The sequence below is a fragment of the Ruditapes philippinarum genome, unplaced genomic scaffold (genome assembly GCF_026571515.1).
Source record: "Ruditapes philippinarum isolate M1 unplaced genomic scaffold, ASM2657151v2 ctg6998_1_1_1_1, whole genome shotgun sequence".
Lineage (NCBI taxonomy): Eukaryota > Metazoa > Mollusca > Bivalvia > Venerida > Veneridae > Ruditapes > Ruditapes philippinarum.
Genome location: NW_026867006.1, coordinates 49,777 through 75,642, shown reverse-complemented (window position 1 = coordinate 75,642; position 25,866 = coordinate 49,777). Strand labels below are relative to the sequence as shown.

Genomic DNA, 25,866 nt, shown 5'->3' with positions numbered 1-25,866 from the left:
TTAGTAATTTATTTAGCATTACAATTGATAACTTAAATGGCCCACGGAGATTTCTATATATTTAAGACAGATTTATATTTTATCATAAACATTTTCCATTCTCAGCTGTTGATCAATCACAATTTTAACAGTCAATTTTTGAAGTACATAGTCAATTTATCTCAACTTGACAATAAAGATATATGCAAAATGTCACTTTAATTTAAGCAAAACTCTTATAAACTTCGCTTATGACAATTATCTAAAACTTGTTTTAGTTGAATTTGAAAGTAATATGTTGTATATATGTGAAAATCTTGAATACCTGGCTGGTTCCATTCTTCTGACGCCATTCGAATTTAAATGTCCACACAAAACACTGGGAGAAATTGACATTCAGAGGCGTTAAATGGTCTTACAATGTTTAGCTTACATACCATACATGTGCTATGATTATTGATAACAACTCGATAACATTATCTTGTATCCATCTTTACGCACCAGTTTCATTATCTCGAAGATTAGTTTGAATTAGGGGGTACATGGTGCGTAACATCTCCAACTTGTGTTTTCTTTTGTCTTCCTTTTATGTTGGAAATGCCCGGCAGAAACGATTCGACACCGTAAACTAATGCCATGTAAAGGATATCGAGTGAGTACGAGGTTTTTCTGTTTAGTAAAGACCTGGTCTAGCAGAATCGATTTGATACTGTAATGCCATGTATAGGCTTTCTGTTAAGGAAAGACCTGGTCACGAATTTCATGTGAAACCGAGAGCGCGTAGCAGACCTGTGCACGTGCTAATGATAGACCTCATAACGGATATCTTTTTGTTTGAACGGGTCTATCCGAAAAATATAGACCTGTCACACACAATAGAGGAGGTATGAAATTACGGAAATAGTACTGGATTGTTTAAATTCATAAGAGCGCTTCCGTGGCCGAGTAATTAAGGTTGTCTACTTCAAACCACTTGACCCTCACCGCTTTGGGGTTTCAATCAAGACAGGGACTTCTGAAGCTATCCAGTAAACTTACGGAACGTCGGTTGTTCTTATCAGGTGAAATAAAGCTGGAAAGTCGCCATACCATTTATATCATCTATACTGTGTTGGAGCGACTAAAAACCCAACCGAACTCAACAGTCTGACATATGTTTTGTGATCAAAAACGGAAAACAAATATCATATCTTATCAACATCAACATGTTTATCGTTTAATGAAAGCTACCATTCCAATCTTTATAAATCAAAGTCTAAAACTGACTGTGTTACATCGGTCCACGGTAATTCGACTGTGGTTGAAGCTCGTTTAAAAAAGAAAGTATATACTGTTTGCTTCCTGAGTGTAATCATGTAATATTGTCAGGGTAAGACATTATATCTAATTGCAAATATTCTTCTGTATTTTATTTCATACTGATAACAATATTACAATGTATATGTAACTCATGACCGGTTCGATTGGGAAAATGGAAGAGCTACCAGCTCTTCCGGACTGTTCGATTGATCGCCTTCTATTTGCAGAAGCTGTTCTATCTATTTTATCCGATAGACAGAATATTTGGAAGAGGAAAAAACACTGTGATCAATTAGCATGACTGACAAGGATTATGAATAAAATAAAACATTTTTTTTATGTTGCGGTTGTTACATTTTTACTTTCTTCTAATTGAGAGAATAAAATTTTTATCACAAAATCAATATTACAATTTAATCTTAAAATAAGTTATCAATAGAGCTTGAAGTATCTAAGTAGTAACCATATAATACCGCGAAAACGCCATGGTATATATAACTAGTGTGTTTTATCTCAGTGGCGGATTCAGGCCCGGGCTTCAGGGCTGCAGCCCCCCCCCCCCCCAGCTTGGCCCAAAGATACGTTTACCAGCTGGGCTGAAAAATATTTTCGTCAGTTTCAAACTTTATTGGCTGTAGTGTACTCCCTTATCAAAACATTAATTGCTGTCATCCAGTTGTTAATCTCCTGCCTGGGGGCTTGGCAGAGATCTTTATCTATCAACATGCTTGAATGACTTCAATGTTTAAACTGCATATTTGATTGGTTTTATTACTTTTCAAAGGTCTAATAAAATTAATAGTCACAGAAAATGGCAAATACACTGTAGATGTGTTACATTGTACACCATATTTTAAATTGTACTGTCCTCTTTAGTATCTAAAATGGATTCATTGATGGAAAAATTTCTTATTGAATATATGTGTTTGAAATTTTTTTTTTACAATTGAAAGGCAGTACTTTAATATCACTTTACTTTGGAAAATCGTCTATTATTTAGAAGAGTACATTGATCAAGTGTTTAAAAATTATTTTTATCAACAGTCGCGCAAACATTGGTTAGTGTGCTGTTATTTTGTAAATGATTAATACTAAACGCCAGGGAAATTCTATTTGTAATACCCTGCAAACACTAACCTGTAAAACCATCCCAACGGTATCATAAACAGCACCAGAAAGACAAGGAAATAACACCATTTTCAACTTCATATTTCAAAATTTTCTCAGTCGATGGCAGGGGACACCCCTCCAATGCCCACCCCAATTACATATATTTTCCTTAATTCCATATCATCTCAATATTTGGGAAAATATTAGTATACACATATATAAGCGAAAGTACATTGCAACTCATATGATGAGCTATACAACACATAAATTACAATTTTTGTCACATGAACAAGATATTGGCCCTATCTTTAAACATGCACAATTTTCGCCTGTTGCATTATTTTTGTCAAAATCTTTCACCCATATGTCAGCCCCCCAGGAAACCATGTTCTGTATCCGCCCCTGTATAATCTACATATATAACAAGCTGAATATTACTATAAATAGAAACTGATATTACACACCATAGCGAAAAAGGAAGACTTTAGTGTAAAATATTTGAAAAAATATCGTCAAACAGAAAGAGGAAATGTTATCAAATGGAAAAAGATTCAGGTTAGATTAAACTTTTGAAAACAATTTTTAAGTTTAATTAATGTGATTTCCGTAATGTTACTTTATGTAATGTGTACACCAGTTTATATCTGAATATTTCAATTAACTGAACTAAATCATAAGTTAAACGTGTAAGTAAACAAAGAAGTTTTATATTGAAATAACCTTACACTTATTAAACTTAATGTTGTTAAATAAAAAAAACCAAATATTCTTTTAACTTTTAACAGTTGCAAGAATGTTCTATAAAACGAAATAAAAAAAAACAAAATTAATTTTAACTTTAGATGTTTACTTATCAGATTATTTCGAAAGGTCATATATATGAGGTTAAAATATAGTAACACGATAATGTGTATTAAATTAAAATAATCATGTTCTTAAAATGTTTTATCTATCACAATTTTATATAAAAGTAAGATTATGTAAAGATTATTAGATATAATGTACGTAGAAAGATTATCCAAGTATTTTGTACGTTTATCTATTAACAAATATACTGAATGCTTAAAGATTATGGAATGCACCTTATCAAATACATGAACGCTGTATAAAGATCATCAAGTATACTTTTAAGAAAAACAATGGATTGTTACATTAAACTGAGAATCTTGGATATGTGTGCTTAACAGCAGGTTTACATTCTAACGGTTAACCTTCGTCTCGAAATATTCCATAATGTAAATATCTGAAAGTTTTCGTTCATTTTGATTAAAGCCTCCATATATGACATTATCTTTGTTACCAGAGTCCCAACAATTAATCAGGTAAGAAAAGAATTTAACAGATCACAGATAAATAAATTAAAAGAACAGTTCATTTCAGTTTGTTAACAAGAAGTTATTTAAATAGTAACCTATTATACTCTTGATTATAGATTACAGAATTTTGCTTGTTGGACGTACGGGGCATGGTTAAAGTTCATCTGGTAATTCGATAGCTGGGAAAGATGTATTTCAAGTATCTGGATCCTCAAGATCAACGACAAAGACTTGTCAGTGGTCAAAGGTATTTACTCATAGATTAGAATGTTGAGACCCGGGTTCTTCTTTGATGCTTATGATGTTCATAAATAAAATTGTTAATAATATGAATACTAATTTAGATAGATTATTCACATATGAAGATTAAATTTTGTCCCCAATATCATACGCAGATGATCAGGTGTTATTTGCAACATCATCAGAATATTTACAATCAAAGCTAAATGATATAAAAATTTATTTTAGCACATTGGGTCTTAAAATAAATACTTCAAAGACTAAGGGTGTGTTTTTTGAAAAAGTCAGTAGACATACAAGTTATAACTTTTTACACTTTTTACCTTTATAATACTCTACTAGAAAATGTTACTTCTTAAATATTTAGGCGTAAATTTTTTTCAAAAACGCAAAGTGAAAAAGAACGCATAAATGTATTGCAGAACATGCATCTTAGTCTTTGCATAAACTTTTTTTAATTTTTGATAAGTTTGCATTTTCTACAATCAGACAACTCTTTGCAAAAAACAAATTATTGTCATGCTTAAGAACGATACCAACAGTTCAAATAGGGCTTTTCAGATATATGGATTAATCAAGATAATGGTAATTTTACATTTTAAGAAATTAGATAAACTTGGTATGCAAACATAAACAATTCACAACGTTTATGTACTTACTGCAGGTTTAAACAATCTTTTGATTTTGAAACATATTTAAATTCAATAAGTGAGAGGAAATTTCAGATTGCCTTAAGTAGATTTAGATTACCTCATTATTTAGAAATAGAAAGAGGTTGATATCCTAATATAGAATGAACTGATAGAATCTGTAACATTAACGTGTGGTCAGACGCGTTTTGTTGTGAGCAAACGATCGAATTCTTGATCTCACTGAATCAAGTGAAATTGCAAAGAGATGTTTGAATAATTATGTCATCCGAATCGTCGAATACACGCTTCTTTCTACATAAAACGGATGTTTTACTTGCAGGTTTGAACTTGTATATGATCATAAAACTATCACCAACTTGGAAAATCTTTTCAAACCTCCGCTAAGCTTCTTTTACATCGGGCTCAAAACAAATCCACCTTTAGAAAGATGTTCGTGAATGTAGGTTCTAGTTATAGGAGTCAGTCGGTGGTCGGTCGGTTGGTTGGTCGGTCGGTCGATCCAGCGGTCTATTGCATTTTCCTTGTCCGGAGCATAACTTGAAGACTAATGGTTGGAATCCAATACAACTTCATACAATGGTCAAGCACATTGAGAGGAAGTGCATTGCACAAGAACCATAACTTTTTCATTAATTATAGAGTTATTGCTATTTGTTACACTTCCTTGTCCGGAGCATAACTTGAAAACTACTGGTTGGAATTCAAAATAACTACATATAATGGTCAAGCACATTAAGAGAAAGTGCAGTGCACAAGTATTATAACTCCATCTTGACTAATTACAGAGTTATTGCCCTTTGTTACTTTTCCTTGTCCGGAGCATAACTTGAAAACTACAAGTTGGAATTCAATACAACTTCATACAATCATCAAGCCCATAAAGCACATTAAGAGGAAGTGCATTGCACAAGAACCATGACACTATTTTGACAAATTACAGAGTTATTTCCCTTTGTTACTTTTCCTTGTCCCGAGCATAACTTAAAAAGTAGTGGTTCGTTGATTCAAAACAGCTTCATACAATGGTCAATCACAATAAGAGTAAATGCAGTGCACAATAGCCATTACTCTGTCCAGAGTAATTATAGAGTTATTGCCCATTGCTTTTTTCTTGTCCAGAGCATAACTTGAAAACTACTAGTTGGAATTCAATACAATTTCATACAATGGTAAAGTATATTGAGCAAAAGCGCAGTGCTTAGAAACCATAACTCTTTTTTTACTAAATTAAGAGTTTTTGCCCTTTGTTACTTTTTATTGTTCAGTGCATAACTTGAAAATTAATGGTGGGAATTCAATAAAAGTGCACAAGAACCAGACCTCTATTTGGACAAATTACAGTTATTGCTCTTTGATACTTTTTTGTCCGGTGCAAAATTTGAAAACTAGTAGTTGGAATTCAATACAACTTCATACAATGGTCAATCACAATGAGAGGAAGTGCAGCGTACAATAACCATAACTCCATCTTCAGTATGTGTAGGGTTATTGCCCCTTGTTCCTTTTCCTTTTCCTTGTCGAGTGCATAACTTGAAAACTAATGTTTAGAATTCAATGCAACTTCATACAATGGTCAAGCGCAATAAGAGGAAGTGCAGTGCTCAAGAAGCGTACTCTTTCTGGACTTATTACAGAGTGATTCAATAAAAATCATAAAAGGTCAACCACATTGAAAGGAAATGCAGCATACAAGAACCACAACTATCTTTAATTGCCCACAACCATAACTCTGTTTCAATTCTTTTGCAAGGTATTCTGTTATTAGTAACTTCGTCATTTTCGAAGCAGTCTTGCGGGGGTATTAATCACATTTAGTGATAGTTCTAGTTTGTTTTGAATTACCCTCGCCATGACACAAAACAAGATGAAAAGAGTTGTGTGATTCATTGAAAATTTCCGAATATTTAAATGAATCTTCAAATGTGAGTCTGCGTTCAATATTTTCGTTGTGTACTAAATTATTTCCTTCGCAGTTTTGTCCCTTTGCTTCGCAACACAGATCACTGTCATCCTAAGTTTTTTATTTAAGATTTTTGATAATATTTAAAACAGAAATGTTATTTTGATTATGATATATTTTCTTGTATATGTAATTGAAAAATTACTTTTCGCTCAAAAATTGCTTTAATTGAATAATGAAAATAAAAAATATGTAGTATTATCAGTTTCTACCGCTTTGTACTTAACAAGTTGTTACTTTTAGTAAAGAGAAAGTAGGATGTCAACAATAAAAAATGTTCAACATTTTGGCTGAAATTTTATTCAATATATAACTAAGTTTGCTTTCATTATTTCCATTAGAGCCGAAACCATGTTTGATTTTGACACAAAAAGGCATTTTCGGCTGAAACAGTTTTCTTTGCGCAAGTTCGCTAGTTCAAGGTTTGAAGTAACGTGCCGATTTCTATTGTCGCGTTAAATTTGTGAAGGCAGTGAGCTGTGAGCAGTTCGTAAGAGTTTCATTGAAAGATTTTGCATCCATGTAAAGTAAAGAAATTATCATGTTTGACTATGTTATGTTTTTGGTAGGAGTGATTATAGTGGGTAGGTGGCAGGAGGGGAAACAATTTTTTCTTAGGCCTTACTATTTCATGTAATCATAAATATTATTAAGAGGCATTATGAAGAATGAAAGTATTCTAATTATCATCTTATAACATACTAAAAATACTTGCATACTTGCATGATAATATTTAAACAAAAAATAATTATTGAAGTCAGTATCGCTTTCATGGATTGGCGAAAAAATGAACAAAGGTGTCATTGTTATGTCTGCTTCTACAATGATATTAATCAATAAATTAAAAGAGACTTACCTGCTCGTGGACCACAATGTTTAATAAGATAAGCAAGCAGACGTTCAGAGCTTATATATGAAAATTCGATAATGGATTACATAAACGGACTGTAAAAATAGGAATCATTCTAAAAGCACACTTTTCATTACTTTAACTATACATAACATATCGAAAGGAAAAGTTTATTAGGCTAACATTGACCCTTGCTGAATCTTAACGACATGATAGTCATTCTTCAGTTAATCGCTGTCAGGTTTGACATTAAATAGTCTACACATACGTGTAATACATAATCTGTTTAAGATGTTATTTAAGCAATTTATAATTCCCCTTTTCTGCAATTTGAGTATCTTGATAAGTTGTTAAAATGCAGATGATCACTGAACTACGTCATGTCAATAACCGAAGCTTGCCATCGACATTTAGTGCAATGCTCTCAATTGAGTTTTTCTTTGTGTGTTTGTAAATTACGTTCTGTTCGGAATTGTCTATTGTTCTTCAAACAAAACATTTGTAAACCTTTGATTATTTTAACTGGTCGAATATTCTGAAATTAAATATATTTCTCAGACTTGATATTTCAGATATAGTGATTTACACTTTTTTTCTTTTTTTTTCTTCTTATTTTTGTATGTGTATTTTGGTAATTGATAATACACAGTTCTACAAACACTTTGAGAGGATAATAATTAAGTAACTAATAAAGCTTTAATACGCGAGTCTTGGGTTATTACCAAAACGTGTGTTATATCAAGCATTATTAGTTGTCTCTAAAGGTATATAAATGTATGTTTCACTAGTCCCATTTAGTACATTTAAATCAATGTCTATTTGTTAGTAGCGTTCAACATCATTTGCATAAGTAAAACGCTCCAGTTTTTGAATAAATGCCCTACTTAATCATTTACACAGGAAATTTTTGTCAAGTATTTATTTAGTCGAACACTCAATAACTTAGAGTTTTGGACAAAGAGCGCATGTGTAGTTTACACTAAACTCAATGTATAGCCCCGCCCATTAGGATGACATGACGTTGATAAAATTCTAAACGAGAACTAGGTCAACATTTCTTCTTATCATTAACAATCGCTTTTTATGGCGGCGTTTTGTTAATAATTCAATGGAGAAAATATAGACAAATTAAACATAAATAGTGTAGCCTTTTTGAACTTACATATATCAATCTCAAACGGATGATGATCTTCTTTTAAGCATTTCTCAGTTAATGCATGCAGGTAAAGTTCATTCCTCTTTTCACATTGTTAAGGGGTAATATATATTATATTTCTTATCAATCAGCGAAACAAATATAAAGAAAAGGCACAGGTAGATATCACAAAAATCATTCACATCAAAGATTTTTCAGAAAATTGCAAATTTTAAGAAATTCAGCGATACACGATTTAAATAATGTATCACTTGACGCTTTCCTATTACGCTATTTATATACTCAATGAGGTATGTGCTCCTTAACTTCACCTATTGTATTGTAAACAACTTTCTAAAGACTGGAGGCGTTCCAGTGGAGTCAAGTGAGGTTAAAGAAAGTTAGTATTTATAAGCGAAAATTGTAACCAATTAAGAACCCATGGTTTCTCCCTACCGATTGTTACCTTTTTGGTCCTAAAGTGTTAAAATTCAACTTAATAAAATTTACACTAACATATTGGCCACCTCATAAGAAAACCAACCTAGTGGAAATATTTTACATTTTTACTTTTTACAATTTTATGAAAATACAACAATAATCACTTACAAAGGTGCACATTTTCTTTTATATCCTTTTGGTATTTTAACGGTTTTTAAAAATTAGTTCAAAATACACAGGTTTATGTAATAGCTAGCGGTACTCTCGAAGAAATTTAATATAGTTATCCGAGCCCCTGAAGTTCAAATAGATTCGGGATTTTCAACAAACAGCTATTAAGTTCAGTCATATCTATATATTCATCAGGTTGTTACTTCAAGTTGGTACAAACAACACTCTGAAATAAATATATAATAATTATAGATAAATATAAAGTAAAATAAGTAATTACATTAATTGATATCATATCTTATGTTCTCATCTATACATGTCTAGTGCCAAACATTCCTTTAAACTTAGCAACAGTTCTTAAATATCATTTGCATCATTATAGATCTACACAAATTAACATATTTTACACTTTATACAATACACAATGCATCACATGTAACTTACCATTCGTGTGGAGTACATCAGTCTAACTTACACTTTCCTCTATCACACTAGTGACTGTTTGCAACACTTAATAATAATGGTGAATAAAAGATGAAAGGTGACTTGATAGAAATATGTCATTCTGAAACTCATTCTTATTTACAAATTTCTCAATCAATGGACCAACATAGAACATATCACAGAAATTCTCCATATTTACAATAAAGCATTTGGCAGCAGTCAGGATAAATACATACCAACTTAAGAAATAAAGAACGTGACCACAAAACATTAATTTTCCAACAACAAAGACACAATAACTTTTCCACCAAGAAACTACATGACTCAACCATCCGTGAACCAATCATTTGATTTCTTAGATTATTAACCACACATCCAAACAAAGTAAACATAAAATTAAATCAGTAAAAACCTCTTGAAAAGTATCAGACCATCGGTGGATTCATATCCCTTTCCAAATTATGAAATTCAACAGTAAGCAAGAGTTTTGTCCCTTATTCAAATCTTAAAAATAAGACCATGTTACATATATAGTCATTGGCGTCATGATATCATAAGTAGAATGTAATGTCAAAACGTCAAAATAAGGTAAAGGAAATGGCGTAAACATCAATAAAAGTGCTACAAACACTACAAAATATTACATTTATCATAATTTGTACACAATGTGTATACGTTTACCTACTTAGTTCTACATAAAAAGAAATAGTGTTCAAAGTATCTCCGCTTCGGTCTGTTAAATGTTTCTGCTCTGTTTGATAGTAGTAGGAGATATGGGAAAGAATTGTGTACAAATTCTTACATTGAAAGGAGTTTTGCAGCGAAAAAAAAATTGCTCAAACATAAATCTAGAAAAAATATATAGTGCAGTCTGTCGTTCAATAAAATGTATGTCACGGTTTTTTACCGCCTTATTTCATTGAGCCGATAAAAAAAACCATAAAATGCCTTCATTGGTGGTCATTCTGAAATTTGAATTATTTTAAAGTCAGCTGACACTGACATCAAAAAAGGAGAATTATAATACAAATGTTATAATGTTTACATAAATATAGGTTTATTTTGCATGACTTCTAATTGCTATACTGTATATTTTACGTTACAGAAATATACTTATAACACGGGTGTAACATTGCATTAAAACGGCATACACGTATATATACGTATCCATTTGTAAGACTATAAGTTTTTTATTTAGTTGTCACTTAATGTACATGTACGAGTACAAAGGGAGATAGTTGTATAGCTCAAACAATGAAAATTTAACTATGAAGATTTGCATAAACACGAGTATTGTTTTTGTGATGGACTTCATATGCACGGTTTTCTTCTCTCATCTAAACTTCATTTTCATTTGTAAGTTAAAATGCTCTTTGAGCTTTTACGATTGCAGGTTGCAGTTACCGAACGTATCTCTTTACGTGAGAGTATTAACAAATTTCAAAGTGTGTCCAGCTTAATTGCTCTAGCTTTATATTAATTTATCTTTTTTTTTTATTTTTAACATGTTCTGGTTATATACGTGCTTATAGCTGGCTGGAGAAAGACAAATCAGTAAGTAGCGAGTAGGTGAAACAAATAATACAATTTATTATTGGTAAACCATTTTGAAAGCATTCTGATCTAATCAATTGGAAAATCTAACAGTTTAAAAGCAAATTATTTGCAAAATGTGCGATGTACTCGTAAAAGATTAAAGGTGTACTGAAATTTAAGTAAACGCTTTATTCATGCAAGATTATAAAAACATTAAATAAAGTGAAGTTAGTCATGCGTGTTTGAAATACGGAACGTTTTTTTCTGTCTATGTTCATATATTGCTGGTTTTATTGTTTGCTTAATGTCCTCATACGGGTTTCTTGTCTAGCAAAGTAAATAAATGCAACTACATATCAAGATCATAATCTGATAATGACACTATTTCATTGAGTTATACGGTGCACATAACAAAATTGTTGATATATAGATCTATAGTCTATTGAAGTGTTTAAAGTGTACTGCATTATGTAGCGAACCGTATACTTCTTGAACGCAACTGATTATTTGGAGAGTTAAAATCGATATTTTGAACAGTTTTGAAGTAGCAGTTTAAGTCATACATACATGTATTTGTCAATGATAACGATATAAATATACGTTCCAAATTTACCTGCCTATAAGGCAGTAATTAAGCTTGACAATATAATGGAAGTTGAGGAATACCATGGATAATTAAGTTGATATAAATTCTCATTATCATCATACGTCACAACAAACTTCAAAAAGGTTATAGGGATGTTGTTGGTAAGTGTTATCCGATATATAACTTTTATTCTAAATAGCAGAAAACAAATTGTTCTAAAACAAAATTCAATTATAATTTACAAATTCTCATACTAAATCGCTCAGAGTATGCCTAATTTGTTTCAAGGCGGCACATTTTGTAAGAATATTCCAAAATTTTTATAATGAATATTTATTGTTTTTAGCTCTACTATTCGCAGAATAATCGAGCTCATGCAGTCACCCATTCGTCGGCGTCGGCGTCCATGTGGTTAAGTTTTTGCGTGTAAGCAAGTATCTCCATAACTACTGAAAGGAATGGATTGAAACTTCACACACATGTTTTCTGTGATTATCTAACATGATTGGCACAAGTCCCATAACTCTGTTTTGCTTTTTTTGAATACTTTTTAAAGCCCCCTTTTCGACTTAGAAATCCTTGGTTAAGTTTTTGCGTGTAAGCTAGTATCTCCATAACTACTAAAGGGAATGAATCGAAACTTCACACACTTGTTATCTGTGATTATCTGACATAATTGGCATAAGTCCCATAACTCTAATTTGTTTTGTTTTTTGCATTATTATGCCCTTTTTTCGACTTAGAAATTCTTGGTAAAGTTGTATGCTTGTAAGCTGGTATTTCCATAACTACTGAAGGGTTTGTGCCTTTTTTGGGACAATTTTATGCATTCATAATAATAAAACAGTGATTTACTTGATAAAACATCTTAATAACAAGCCTTTGTACCTTTTCGGACAAGTTTATGTATTCATATAGGTAAGCATTATTATACTCAATGAAACACGCTTGTGACAACTTTCGCTGTCCTCCGACAGTCCTTGTTTATTGTTTTTATCAATATTTGAAATATTTATAGAAAACAACTGTTTTAGGACTGACAATCACATATAATAATTATATCTAATATAAGGTGTTTTGAAGAATTAAAATATTCTAATTGTTATTAAACAACACGGTAAAATTAATTGCATCGTTATATTTAAACAGAACGGAATTGAGTATGACTGTTAATATACTTATTAGTTGTAAGAATATTATTTTTTGTGCCTGCTTTTGAAAGGATATACCGTTTAACTGCAATACAAAAGTTATTCAATAGAAACGGTTGTGCATTGCAAATAAAGAACGGGTGTACTCTAACATTGGGATTTAGAGATGAGGTCAGAGTCCACGTATGATAAATGTAAAAAACTCTTAACCACTGGACCAGTGTTCAAAAAGATTTAAGGATCAGGATCTAGATCAGGATCAAATTTAATTTAAAAACTCAAATATTCTTCATTGTTTATCCCAATATATTAAATATCTAATATTAATTTGATAAGACTGGACTTGAAATATCTAGTTTATGAAATTTTAGAATAAATTTATTGTTATTTTTGCAAGATGGACGCATTTTACAAATGATCCAAATATTGATCATGACCCTAAAATTGATCCTTATTTTGATTCCGATATTTTTGTATTTGTTTTGTTATTTGTTTATTTTGTTCCTAAATAAGTTGGTTTCTTTGCAAATCAGCAATTTCTTTTTGCGTTTTGAATATGTACCATTTAACACTAGCAAATACGATTAATTTTAGTAACATAAAACAATGAAAATAAAACCCGGATCACTTGATCCTGATCTTTTCTAAGTGAGCACAGGGCCTGATGTCTTCTCAAAGTCTTATTATGTTTACTTCCGTGCATTGCATTTTTGCTGAAAAGCAGACATTATTTCTCAATCTACATTACAATATTTACAATATCCCAACAGAAATGTAATGGATCCACCAATGGAGAGAAGGACAACTTGAAAGAACCTAAAATGCCACAAACTCAACAACTAGCACTAAAAATGTGTAGTAATGAATTTTATCCGGCAAAGCTATGATTTTCTTCTATCTTGATTTTCTATGAATAATTTGTGTTCATTTTGCATTAAGTTCAAATGATTAAATACAAAAAAGGATTACTTTGGTATTTAAATGTACGAAGAGACCATTATAACTTGCAAAGAACTGCTTCGCAGTACTTATAAAATATATATCTAATATATTATGTATCTAATACTGAGGTGTTGAAAGATATCTTTACAACACAATAACTGTATGCTATACAAATTTACAAACAATTGACTGAACCATAGAATATCGTCATGTCAGTGATTTAAGTAGTTAGGTTTAAAGCGAAATACGAAATGAATATGTTTTTGTTAATTATGAAAAGAAATACAATTTGGATTCGTCTGTTTTAAATATGTTATACACAATCTGGAGTTGTAATGTCAAAAGGTTATCTTTAAGGAATGCATGTTTAAAAAACTTGCAGAAATTAGAAAAATGCAAAGTCTTCATGATGGTTCTATAGATTATTTCGGTAATTACAATATGAATAACAAAAAATGTCTCTCCGATATTGGTCGACATGACTGCGCCTTGAGCGGTTTATTCACAGTGAGACATTGGCATTGTAAGTTAAATGAAAATAGTTAAACATTACAGGCTAAATTAAAGTAACAAGTCCCCGTTTTAACGTGAAGATAATAAGTTGTATTTTCTGTGAATAACTTAAAAATTGGGATATAAAAAGGCCGTAAGTAAATAAAAATGACTTTAATAAGGTTTGTTTTACAACGGCTTCCGATTTAAAGCAAGATTCAGGTTTTACAAGTCATATACGATATATTTACGTAGGATATAGCATAACATGAAAATTAGGGGAAAAGCGAAACAGTTAAAAAATATTTTAATGTGTTTTAATTTTTATTTATAATTATACTTTCAAAATATCAAACATGTATGATCCATTTATTCAAATTGGTTGTTTATGACTACTGTACAGTGAAAATTTGATTTCATCAAGTAGAATAATGCTGAAAGTAATTGGGTTGTGCTTAATATGTCAATTTTTTTTGTATGCCTGATTTGATACAAAAGGGCTATCTGGTTCATTATTTATTATATGTTTTAGTTTTTTTATGTCAGTGGCACTTATTTTTGACTTTGTATTTTATTATGTTAGGTATGAGGACCGGAGTGTAATTAATTTTATTTTGCAAAATTTTTTTGCAGATGAGTTTCATTTTTATAGTACACAATACCCTTAAAGTATTTAGTGCTTTTATTATAAACTCCTTGATTTTAAATTTCAAGTTTAAAAATACCTTTATGATACCAGTATGACGACAGGAAATTCTATTGATTGGAAAACAATCATACCACTTAATTAATTCATTTTCATGATGGAGTTTCGTCTTTATTGTTTCACTTTATATGATCAATGCAGGTTTAAATTTCAATATTGATCTAAAACTAACAAAAATTTTGTGTGGTATTATTTGGTTTTTACTTTTTTTCTTTTTTAAATAAAAAAGACCAGACGATTAAAATACAAATAAAAACAGTTGTGTCAAACAGTGTACATGGAAATAAGATGTCTATCTATTTAAACTAATACATGAGCACACATGTTTAATTGCATTCCATATCATTCTATATTGTGGATAATGGTTAAAAAAGAACCCAATAAATCAATAGATAAGAATTAGGACTGTAAGACTTACATATAGATAATCTGATCTTTGTTTAATTTCTGATCATTTTGTCTTTAGATATATAACATGTATAACTTAAAAACATAAATCGGTATATTGTCGTAAGGTTGCAACTTGATATATTTGAAGAATGAACGTACAAAGAAACTACGCAAAAACATTTTTGGAATGGTGAACTTCAAAGATAATACAGACCAGTTATATACATTAAATAGTTTCGATAACTAGAAAACATTTAATATTTTCTACCTTTCATGATAGTAAATAGAAATTGACATCATGTATTATTTCTTCTCCTTCGATTTAATATATGAAAATATCATTTAAAAAATAAATTCAAGATCAGGAAAATGAACTTTAACGTATGTTTACGTTCCAAAGTGTTCCTGTTTCATTTACAAACTTTGAAAACTAGGAATTATTATTGTATTAAATACTCGCATCACTATTAGTTCGTCAAACCCAATTTATTATTGAGTCCCTACACAGGTGGTTGATCAAAACACAGAAGAGTTTTGATATTTCTGTAAGTGTTGCATCCAATTTTTGTTAAGACATTGAGGACACATGTCGAAACATTTTCCTTTTATAAATCTCGGTGATACAAACAACGTCAGTGATATCAGGCCTTTGATTTTCAAACGAAAATATGTTTCGACTTACATAAGATCGACCTTTAAACCATGTAGACAGAAAACAGAAGAATTCTTTATTCAAAATCCACTAAAACAACAACAGTCTGGTTTAGGCTAAGAAGCTTTTTACTTGACACAAAATAAAACCACAACAACCTGAGCAATACAATACATTACACAATACATTACAATACAATGACGGACATTGAATAATAAAATTACTCACTTCAACATATTGTTACATACATACATACATACACGCACGCGCGCGCGCGCGCGCACGCACGCACGCATACATACATACATACATACATACATACATACATACATACATACATACATTATCAGAACTGTATGATGTAAGTTACATTTCAATTTATATCAAAAACACTATCGTATAATTTCATACATGTATATCAGAGTCTTTGATTATCTGGCTTATTACCTTATTCTGTGTGTGTTCTTGTTACTAAAATCAATGGTTATAAATGTCTACTTGTTTTACTATAATATGCTCGTATATAAATATTTATAATGTTTAGTATTACCAGCCTCCTACAAAATTAAACATATACATAATGTAACATAATGCCTTGTATCGAAAATGAAATCACAATACCCTTTTTTTGTGCCCCCACTTTAGTGGCGGGCATTTAGATTTACCCTTGTCCGTCCGTCCGTCCTTCCGTCCGTCCGTTCACTTTTGTGTCGCACGTATCTCAAAAAGTATTTGACCTAGAGTCATGAAACTTTACAGGAATGTTGATCAGCATGTGTAGTTGTGCGCCTGGGTATTTTCGTCTGGATATTTTTAGTATTTTCAGAGTTATTGCCCTTGACTTAGTAAAATTTTGCAATTTTAAACTTGTGTCGCATGTAACTTAAAAAGTATTTGACCTAGAGTTATGAAACCTTTCAGGAATGTTGATCAGCATGTGTAGTTGTGCACCTGGGTATTTTCGTTTGGATATTTATAGTATTTTTAGAGTTATTGCCCTTGAACTAGTAAAATTTTGCAATTTTCAACTTGTGTCGCACGTAACTCAAAAAGTATTTGACCTAGAGTCATGAAACTTTACAGGAATGTTGATCAGCATGTGTAGTTGTGCACCTGGGTATTTTCGTCTGGATATTTTTAGTATTTTCAGAGTTATTGCCCTTGACTTAGTAAAATTTTGCAATTTTCAACTTGTGTCGCATGTAACTCAAAAAGTATTTGACCTAGAGTCATGAAACTTTACAGGAATGTTTATCAGCATGTGTAGTTGTGCACCTGGGTATTTTCGTCTGGATATTTTTAGTATTTTTAGAGTTATTGCCCTTGACTTAGTAAAATTTTGCAATTTTCAACTTGTGTCGCACGTAACTCAAAAAGTATTTGACCTAGAGTCATGAAACTTTACAGGAATGTTGATCAGCATGTGTAGTTGTGCACCTGGGGTTTCGCTTTTGGGTTTATCCAGTATTTGTAGAGTTATTTCCGTTAACTTAGTAAAAAGAACGAACAGTGGCGCGGTGGGGGCACCCGTGTCCTATGGACACATTTCTAGTTACTACTAAAACTCCGAAGCATGACAATGTTTATGTCAGATATAAATATGTCAGATTTAAACACACATACAAATGTGCATTTTACTATTTGACAAATTGCAATTGTATCGAAAACGAAAGTACGAGATGCATATGACGAATACAAGGGAAATAACCATGTCAATTATAATGTAAACGATAATCAAGAATTGTTTACCTTAAGTTTTTTTCTAAAATAAACTGAAAATTCATACAATGTTAACAAGAGGATAAAGAAACTACGATGAACAAGAAAATAAGAATAGCAAACATGATACATCATATCAAACATTTAAAAGGTTCCAATTAAGAAAATATTTCTATAAGTAAAGAGGAACATATGAAAATTCAGAAAGAAACTTTTGAGTCTTACAGTTTATATTTATTTATTACTCTCTAAGATTGCAATGTAGATTCTTTTCGAATCTCGAAAGATTTATAGACAAGCATTGCTAAATTTCTTACAATTTGTACTGAATGTGAATTTAACAGTTCAGCAGTTTGATACATATTTGGGTTTATTACGTAATATTGATTGATATACCGTTTCTTAATAGAATTATACAATTCACATTCAAACAATAAGTGGAATTCATCCTCTAATTTTTGACAACCGTGACGTAATTTGTCGCTTAAGAAAACGTTACCCCGTCTGCCTGTTTTAACACATAAATGATGAGCTGACAGTCTTAATCTAGTTAAAGCTGTCAAGAATTTACTCTCATATTAACATTTTTAGATACGGGCTATTTTGCATATACTCTATAAAATCTTGCTCTAGATGATTAATATATACGACTTGTCCATTCTTGAATAAAAACACCTGACATTTTTTTTTAGCTTCGATAAAAGCTATGTTTGGTTACCAAAACCATATGCTAGCCAAACTTCGAAAAATCCTAAATTTTCTAAAACTTCTCTGACTTTAGATGCGTAGTTTTTTATCCTAGGTTTTTTATCTATGTCACTTAATATTTGCAAGAACATCAATTTGATCATCATTTTCGTTCAATACTACTTGTAACTTTTAACTAATATCTAAATTTTCTAAAAATACGCTGTGAATAAAGATCCCTTCTACCAAGTTCACCATAGATAAAATCATTCCGAGTAGTGGTTTTATCATAAAGTATAGATTTACAAAATAGAGTATGAATTCTTTCTATTTGTGGAGCTTTAGTGAAACCCTTTACCTCTGATCCATAAAAAAGAATCGGTTTAACTAACTTATCAAATAATGTGTTCAATTGTAAAATTAGTGATACTTTCTTAACCTAAAAATTGCTTGCTGTGCTCTTTTTACCGGATAAAATTTTATGAGGGTCACTAAAAGAATCACCATACGTGAAGACGATACTTAAATATGAAAATTTGTTAACTATTTCTAAAAGATAGCCATCATAAAAAATTTTAAGATTTCGTAGCAGGCGGCCCCCTTTCATGAAAACAATTACTTTTGTTTTAGCCTTATTAAAACATAATTTCCAACGATTAAATACTTATGCAAACTATTAAAATTATCTTGTAATTCATCTTTTGAAGAAGCAAATATTGGATTGCCATCAGCATACATTAACAAAAATAACTTCAAGCAACCAATGTCTACGTATTTTGACCCTTTTAGATAAAACTCGTCTTCGAGATCGTTTAGATACATTGAAAATAAAAAGGAGAAAGGCTTTAGCCCTGTCGTACTCCTAAATAACTTTCGAATATTTCTCCGACGTTATAATTTAATCTTACTCTAGATGTGACACATCTGTAAAGACATTTAATAACATTATTGAGCCTACCACGTAGTCACAATTGATATTGTTTATACCAAATGTTTTCTCTTTCTAGATAGTCGAATGATTTTAAAAATCTATGAATACACAAAACAATTGTTGTTTATTATTATTAATAGTATGATTAATCAAACAATGTAAAACAAAAATGTTGTCAGTGGTGACCATTTTGGCTCTAAATTCTGTTTGAGATTCTATGTAAACGTAATAATTTTCTGCACAATTTGTAAGCCTTGTATTTATAAAACGTGTGAATAATTTTGCGATAACGCTTAAAAGTGTTACACCTCTAAAAGGTTCAGCTTCAGACAAGCTTCCTTTTTATGTATAGGAACAATGAGACCTACCAAGTTAAAATATTTTTCCATGACTAAGAAGTTTGGTAAATTTTCTGTTCGGGCTCCGTTCTTATTCAAATTCAGATCTGATATGCCCTTCAAAATATCTAAACGAGAAAACGGTACATCTAATTCAGAAAACATGTTTAACTTTCTCATTTAATTATATAACATCGTCGTCAGTTTCGAAAAAAAATGAGTCATCAGGATTATTAATTGCTTTGAAATTTGATATATCTTTTGGTGCCTTTGGTGCAACTGTTTCCATAATCATGCGCCAATAAAGTCTAGCATTTTTATATTTGGCATTTAGTAATTTATCAGTGTTTTCTTTGTGTTTTTTTTTTTTCATAATTAAAATTCCTAACATTATTCTGATAAATACTTATTGCTTCTATCATTCCCTTTCTATTTATGTAACTTTTATTGCGCCTATAGTTATTAAATTTTTGATAAAATCGTTCTCTGCTATTGCCACAGCTATCATTGAATCTGGTAAGAGAACAAATTTTCGAGTTTCAATCGCCAATGAGCATAAATGTACAATTGTCATATCCATACATGTTTTGAATATATAAAACAGTGTGTATAATTGTATCGTATATATTGACATCAACTTGCATGTTTCTTTTTGAATTTGTTAATACAATATATTAGCATAAACAAAGAAACAGGTCTGTTCAAAAATTAAGATATTGAGACTGAAATCTTAACCATAAATGTGAATCGGAATAAACATATTTTGTCACAAATTTGTCTCTTACATAGATCAGCAGACCACCCAAATTCCTAGTCGTTTCATTTAGTTTTATATCTCAATTTACAATAAAATGTTGAAAGCCTTCTACATAAAAATCATGTTCAAAACCTCCCCATGTTTCCGTAAAAGAAATAATGTTATTTTTGTTAAAATGTCAGAAAATTCTACACTCTTTAATTTAATAACACGTTTAGAGATCAGTCCCTGTACATTTAATAAAGCGAATCTCACAACATTATTATCACATGCAATGTTTACATGAACACCGCCTGAACCCCGCTAGTCAGCGCACTTTGACCTCTGTGATTGATGCGCGTTTTCCGTTGGTTGATTTGATGACGTAGATTTCGATGAAAGAGTACTGACAGACCGAAGTCTTCGTTGACTGGCTAATGATGTCGACCTAGATTTTGGCCTATCACGTGATGTTTGTTTACTTTCTGTTGGTTTTACCTGTTTAAGGTTTGTTTCAACTCTTTTTGTATTTTGCGAAGTTTTTTGTATCGGCACTGTGGATATATTATACAGACTTGATTGTGACAGTGTCAACATTGTGTGGATAACGGAATGTTACTATGAGTGTACACTTTTTCGCTGTATTATTATTACGGTAACAGTTTAAAGTCCCAAGACGCTCAGCAGATTCAATATGCAAAGCATCATAGTCAATATACATTTTCTGGTTAAAGAAATAATTTAAGTAATCATATGTTGCATTTCGCTCGTGTATCTCTCCTCCAGGCCATAGATTATCACCTTTTTATGCCATTTTGCGTCGCGTGTAGCTTTAAAAGTATTTGACCTGAATTTGCGCACCTGGGGTTTCGCTTGTGGATTAATTCTGTTTTGTTAGCGTTATTGCCCTTGATTTAGTAAAAGTTTGCAATTTTCAACTTGGGTCACATGTAGCTCATAAAGTGTTTGACCTAGGGTCATGAAACTTTACAGGAATGATGCTCAGCATGGGTAGTTGTGAACCTGTTTATTTTCATGTGGATATATTTAGTATTTTTATTGTTATTGCCCTTGACTTAGTAAAATTTTGCAATTTTTAACTTGTGACACACGTAACTCAAACGTGTTTGACCCAAAGTCATGAAACTTTACAGGAATGTTGATCAGCATGTGAAATTGTGCACCTGTTTTGTTTTGCTTGTGAATTTATTATGTTTTGGCACAGAGTTATTGCCCTTGACTTAGTAAAGATTTTCAACTTGTGTCACAGGTAGCTCAAACAGTGTTTGACCTAGGTTCATGAAACCTTACATGAATGTTGATTAACATGTGTAGTTGTGCACATGGGTATTTTCATGTGAATTTATTTAGAATTTTTAGAGTTATTGCCCTTGACTAAGTAAAGATTTGCAATTTTTAAATTGTGTCACACGTAGCTCAAAATGTATTTGACCTAAATTCATGAAACTTAACAGGAATGTTAATACGAATGTGTAGTTTTGCACCTGGGTATTTATGTGTGGATTGTTTTAGTATTTGTAGAGTTATTGTCATAGACTTAGTAAATATTTGCAATTTTCAACTAATGTCACACGTAGCTGAAAAAGTATTTGACATAGGGCCATGAAACTTTACAGAAATGTTGATTAGCATGCAAATTTGTGCACCTAGGGTCTCGCTCGTGATTTTTATGTTTGTCAGAGTTATTGCCCTTGACTAAGTGAAAATTTGCAATTTTCATTGTGTGTCGTTCGTAGCTCAAAATGTATTTAACGTAGAGTCGTAAAACTTAACAGGAATGTTGGTCAGCTTGTGTAGTTGTGCACCTTGGGTTTATCCAGTATTTGTAGAGTTATTGCCCTTGACTTAGTAAAAACCGTTTCATAATGTTGTGTTATTAGTTTATTGAGTGCTTGAGTTAGAATCAACCAACTTTACAGGAATAATGGTCAACATCACTGTGAGGCTATGCACCTGGGATTTTGCATGTTGATTTTTTTTCAGTTTTGTTAGAGTAGTTGCCCTCGACTTAAAAATAACTCAAAAAGTATTGGACCTGTAGGCCTGAAAGTTTACAAGAATGTTGGTCACCATGTGTACTTATGCACCTTGGGGTTCGCTTGTGGAATTATTTAGTATTTGTTAAGTTCATGTCCTTTACTAAGTAAAAGACTTTTAGTTTTCAACTTGTGGCACATGTAGCCCAAAATATTTGACATAGAGTCATCAGATTGACAAAACAGAGGAGTGTGGGGGCACCCGTGTTCTATGGACACATTTCGAGTTTCTTCTAATTTTTGTTTCAAAATCGATAACTTTGTATGAAATATGTGTTATGTGTGTCGATTTTACTGTTTACATTTTGGATTGACCCGTTAAATCAGTGATTTTCAAAATTGACGAATCTTGTCCTTTCTCTATATTAATCCTTTTGTTAAATAACACATTCTGCTTTTCGTCTGGTGTCATTGTTTCATAGGATTCAAAATTGACACTACCAGTGTTGATTCGTTTACGTTTTCCTTTGTTTGGTACTGTTGACCACTGACTGCTACCTGTCATTTCATCCGCTATATTGTTCATATACCCCGCCTGAGAGTTACCTGAGTTTTGAAATAAATCCTAATTTTCCATTTCTTGAGATGAATACAAGATCTGAGATCAAGTCCTTTCAGAATTACAAATGTTCGTATTCATTTTCACATTTTATTAAAGCAGCTCGCTTACGCTAAGAGTCATAAATTTTGATATTTTCCTCTTTACAATATTTAATCATGAAATATATTGTCTGATTTGACATACATTTCAGCAATAAGATAATCATTTCTTATTTGAACTTATTTTAGACCGTTTGGTGATGGAGAGTGAATATAGCACTTATTTCTTTTATAAGGTTGTAAGATTCGTATAATAATTATTTTTTGTTTGTTTCTGATCATTTGCTTTTCGTTTAAGTTAAACTTAATACGTTTTGTGTTTTGTGAAAGTTGCAAAATAAACTAGAATAAATATTTTTTTAACATTTTAAAAGATGTATGCCCCTTATACTTGAATAAGAGCAATTAGTAGAAAAGATTAAATATTATTTAAATTTACATGATAGGAAACTAAAATAGAAATTCATGTATTATTTCTTCTCTTTCAATTTAATATTTGAAAAGATTATTTAAAAATCATACAAAACCAGGGAAATGCATTTTAATCTGTGGTTACGTTCCAAAGTGCTCCTGTTTTATTGACAAACTTTGAAAAGTAGGAATTATTATACCTGCAACTAAATAATTATTGTATTAAATACATCATTATTATTTCGTCAAACTCAATTTATTATTGAATCTATACACCAGTGGTTGATTGAAACACAAAATAGGTTTGATAGTTCTGTCAGTGTTGCATACAAATGTTGAAACATTTTTCTTTTATAAAGTTTGATGATACGAACAACGTCAATGACCTCAGGCCTTTGATTTTCAAACGATTTTCAAACGAGAATATGTTTCAACTTACATTAGATATATAAAGTCTTATTTCTTCTATATTTTTAACTTGACATATATTTCAGCAATAAGATGATCATGTCTTATTTAGACTTATTCCAGAACGTTTGGTGATGGAAACTGTATTTCAAACACTTATTTCTCTTTCAATGAAAGCTGATAAATTCTAATTCGTCATGTGTGAAATATCCGAAGAGAGAACGTATTACATTAGAACTAGTCTTATGTACACAGACCTGACAAGAGAGGTGTTATTTAAAGTGTTCAAATTCTTGATAAAGAGTGAAGACATCACAGGCTTTATCACATCTCAAGAGCAGCAAAATATATTGAGGGAACAATTGCAAAAAAATGTCATAAACAAGTCTGACTTTAATCTTGTATCTGGTCAAATTTTAAATCTAGAGAGATTCGATATTTCTCTTTTGATAAGACTAATACTGAATTTGTGTAAAGACAAGATACCTAAACCACAGCGCGGCTGGGAAACTAAACTAGACCCGAAAGACGAAAGTCTTGGTGCTGATCTTCTTCGATTGAGAGATGTCAGAAATAAGATTATAGGTCATCGATCAGATGCCAAATTGTCGGAGGCAGAATATGAAAAGACGTGGGCAAAAATCAAAGCTATCTTATTGCGAGTGGTTGAACTAGTTGATTCAAAGTCGAGTGAAAACTTTGAACAAAGAATAGATGAATACAAACGCCTTAATGTAGATACAGAGAATGCTGAAGTTAAGAGGTTACTGGATGAGTTGCTTAACTACAAAAGGGAATATGATCACCTTCAAGAAAAGGTCAATGCTTTCAAATTACGTTTTATTTCAGTAGTTACAGATATTTATCCCAACTTTTTCAATATAAACACAAATTCTATTTGTACGTCATTTTTTATTTTAAGCATTCGATATTAACACCCTATCTCGAAATTTTTCGACAATCTTTGGCGTATGTAAGCTTTCAAATAATATGTGAAAACGTAAACTTGTAGTTAATTTCAAAATTTGTTACTATGAATTTTGATAAGGCCCTGCTATTCATAAAGTCAAAATGGGGCTTTGGATTAAATTTTAAAACTTAAACCATGACAATAATAATAACTTTCATTTCGATAAATGGTAGTTTATTTGCATTGAAATTCATGTTTATTCTTTCTATTAATAAGGTTGAAGAAATTGAGTAGAAAGATTCACAAGGTTTGTAATTTAAATTGTCGCTTTTTTTCCCCCCTTATTAATTGGAAATTTTTTTTCCCTTCAAATGAAAACGAGCTTTTTCCCAAAATATGTAAAACAAAAAACTTTTTTCTAAAAAATTTAACCAAATAGACCCGTCCAAGTAGGGGAAATTTCAAAAATTTTTTTATGAGGGGGCTATGCGAAAAAAATTTTAAATCCCTCAAAGTTTCCAAAAGGGGTTATTAAAATTTAAAAAGCATCCCTTTAAAACCTGGCGAAAACGCCGTTGGTCTTTGACGTTTTAAGATTTTTAAAATTTTTTTCCCCAAAGATTCCCGTGCTTTTTGTTCCCCCTTTTCGGTACCCGGGCAAACCTTGTTTTCCATAAAAAATTTTTCAAAATTTTTCCTTTAATGCCCTTTAAAAGCTCGTAAAATTCCTGGCTGAGTTCGCTGATTTTTTAAAACCCCTGTGACTCGTAAATTTGGGGATTTTAAATAAGGAAACACTGCAAAAGTTCTAAGGTTATGGGAAGTCTTGAAAACCCTCTTTCCAATAAGTTAAACTGTGTCCTTCGAGTTCTATGGAAAGTGCATTATTTGGGAAAAAGAATAATTTGTTCTCCTTTTGTAATTAAAATTGCTGGACGGCTTCTTGAATGAACCCAGATTTATTCAAATGAACATGGGCTGCGCCGCATTTTTCATCCCCGACGTCGCCTTTTAAT

At 31.2% G+C, this 25,866-nt stretch overlaps 1 protein-coding gene across 1 annotated transcript; it reads left to right on the top strand.

The window, feature by feature from the left end:
- Positions 1 to 2,838: 2,838 nt before the first annotated feature.
- Positions 2,839 to 25,144, top strand: LOC132734475 (uncharacterized). Its single transcript, XM_060721219.1, has 4 exons — positions 2,839 to 2,943; positions 3,821 to 3,951; positions 24,064 to 24,758; positions 25,127 to 25,144. The coding sequence occupies exons 3-4, from the start codon at positions 24,138 to 24,140 to the stop codon at positions 25,142 to 25,144; spliced, it is 639 nt and encodes a 212-aa protein (XP_060577202.1). The 5' UTR covers positions 2,839 to 2,943; positions 3,821 to 3,951; positions 24,064 to 24,137.
- Positions 25,145 to 25,866: the final 722 nt, after the last annotated feature.

What these genes read in the sequence shown, in the direction of transcription:
- LOC132734475 (XM_060721219.1), top strand. Translation starts at nt 24,138, where the DNA reads ATGTGTGAAATATCCGAAGAGAGAACGTATTACATTAGAACTAGTCTT.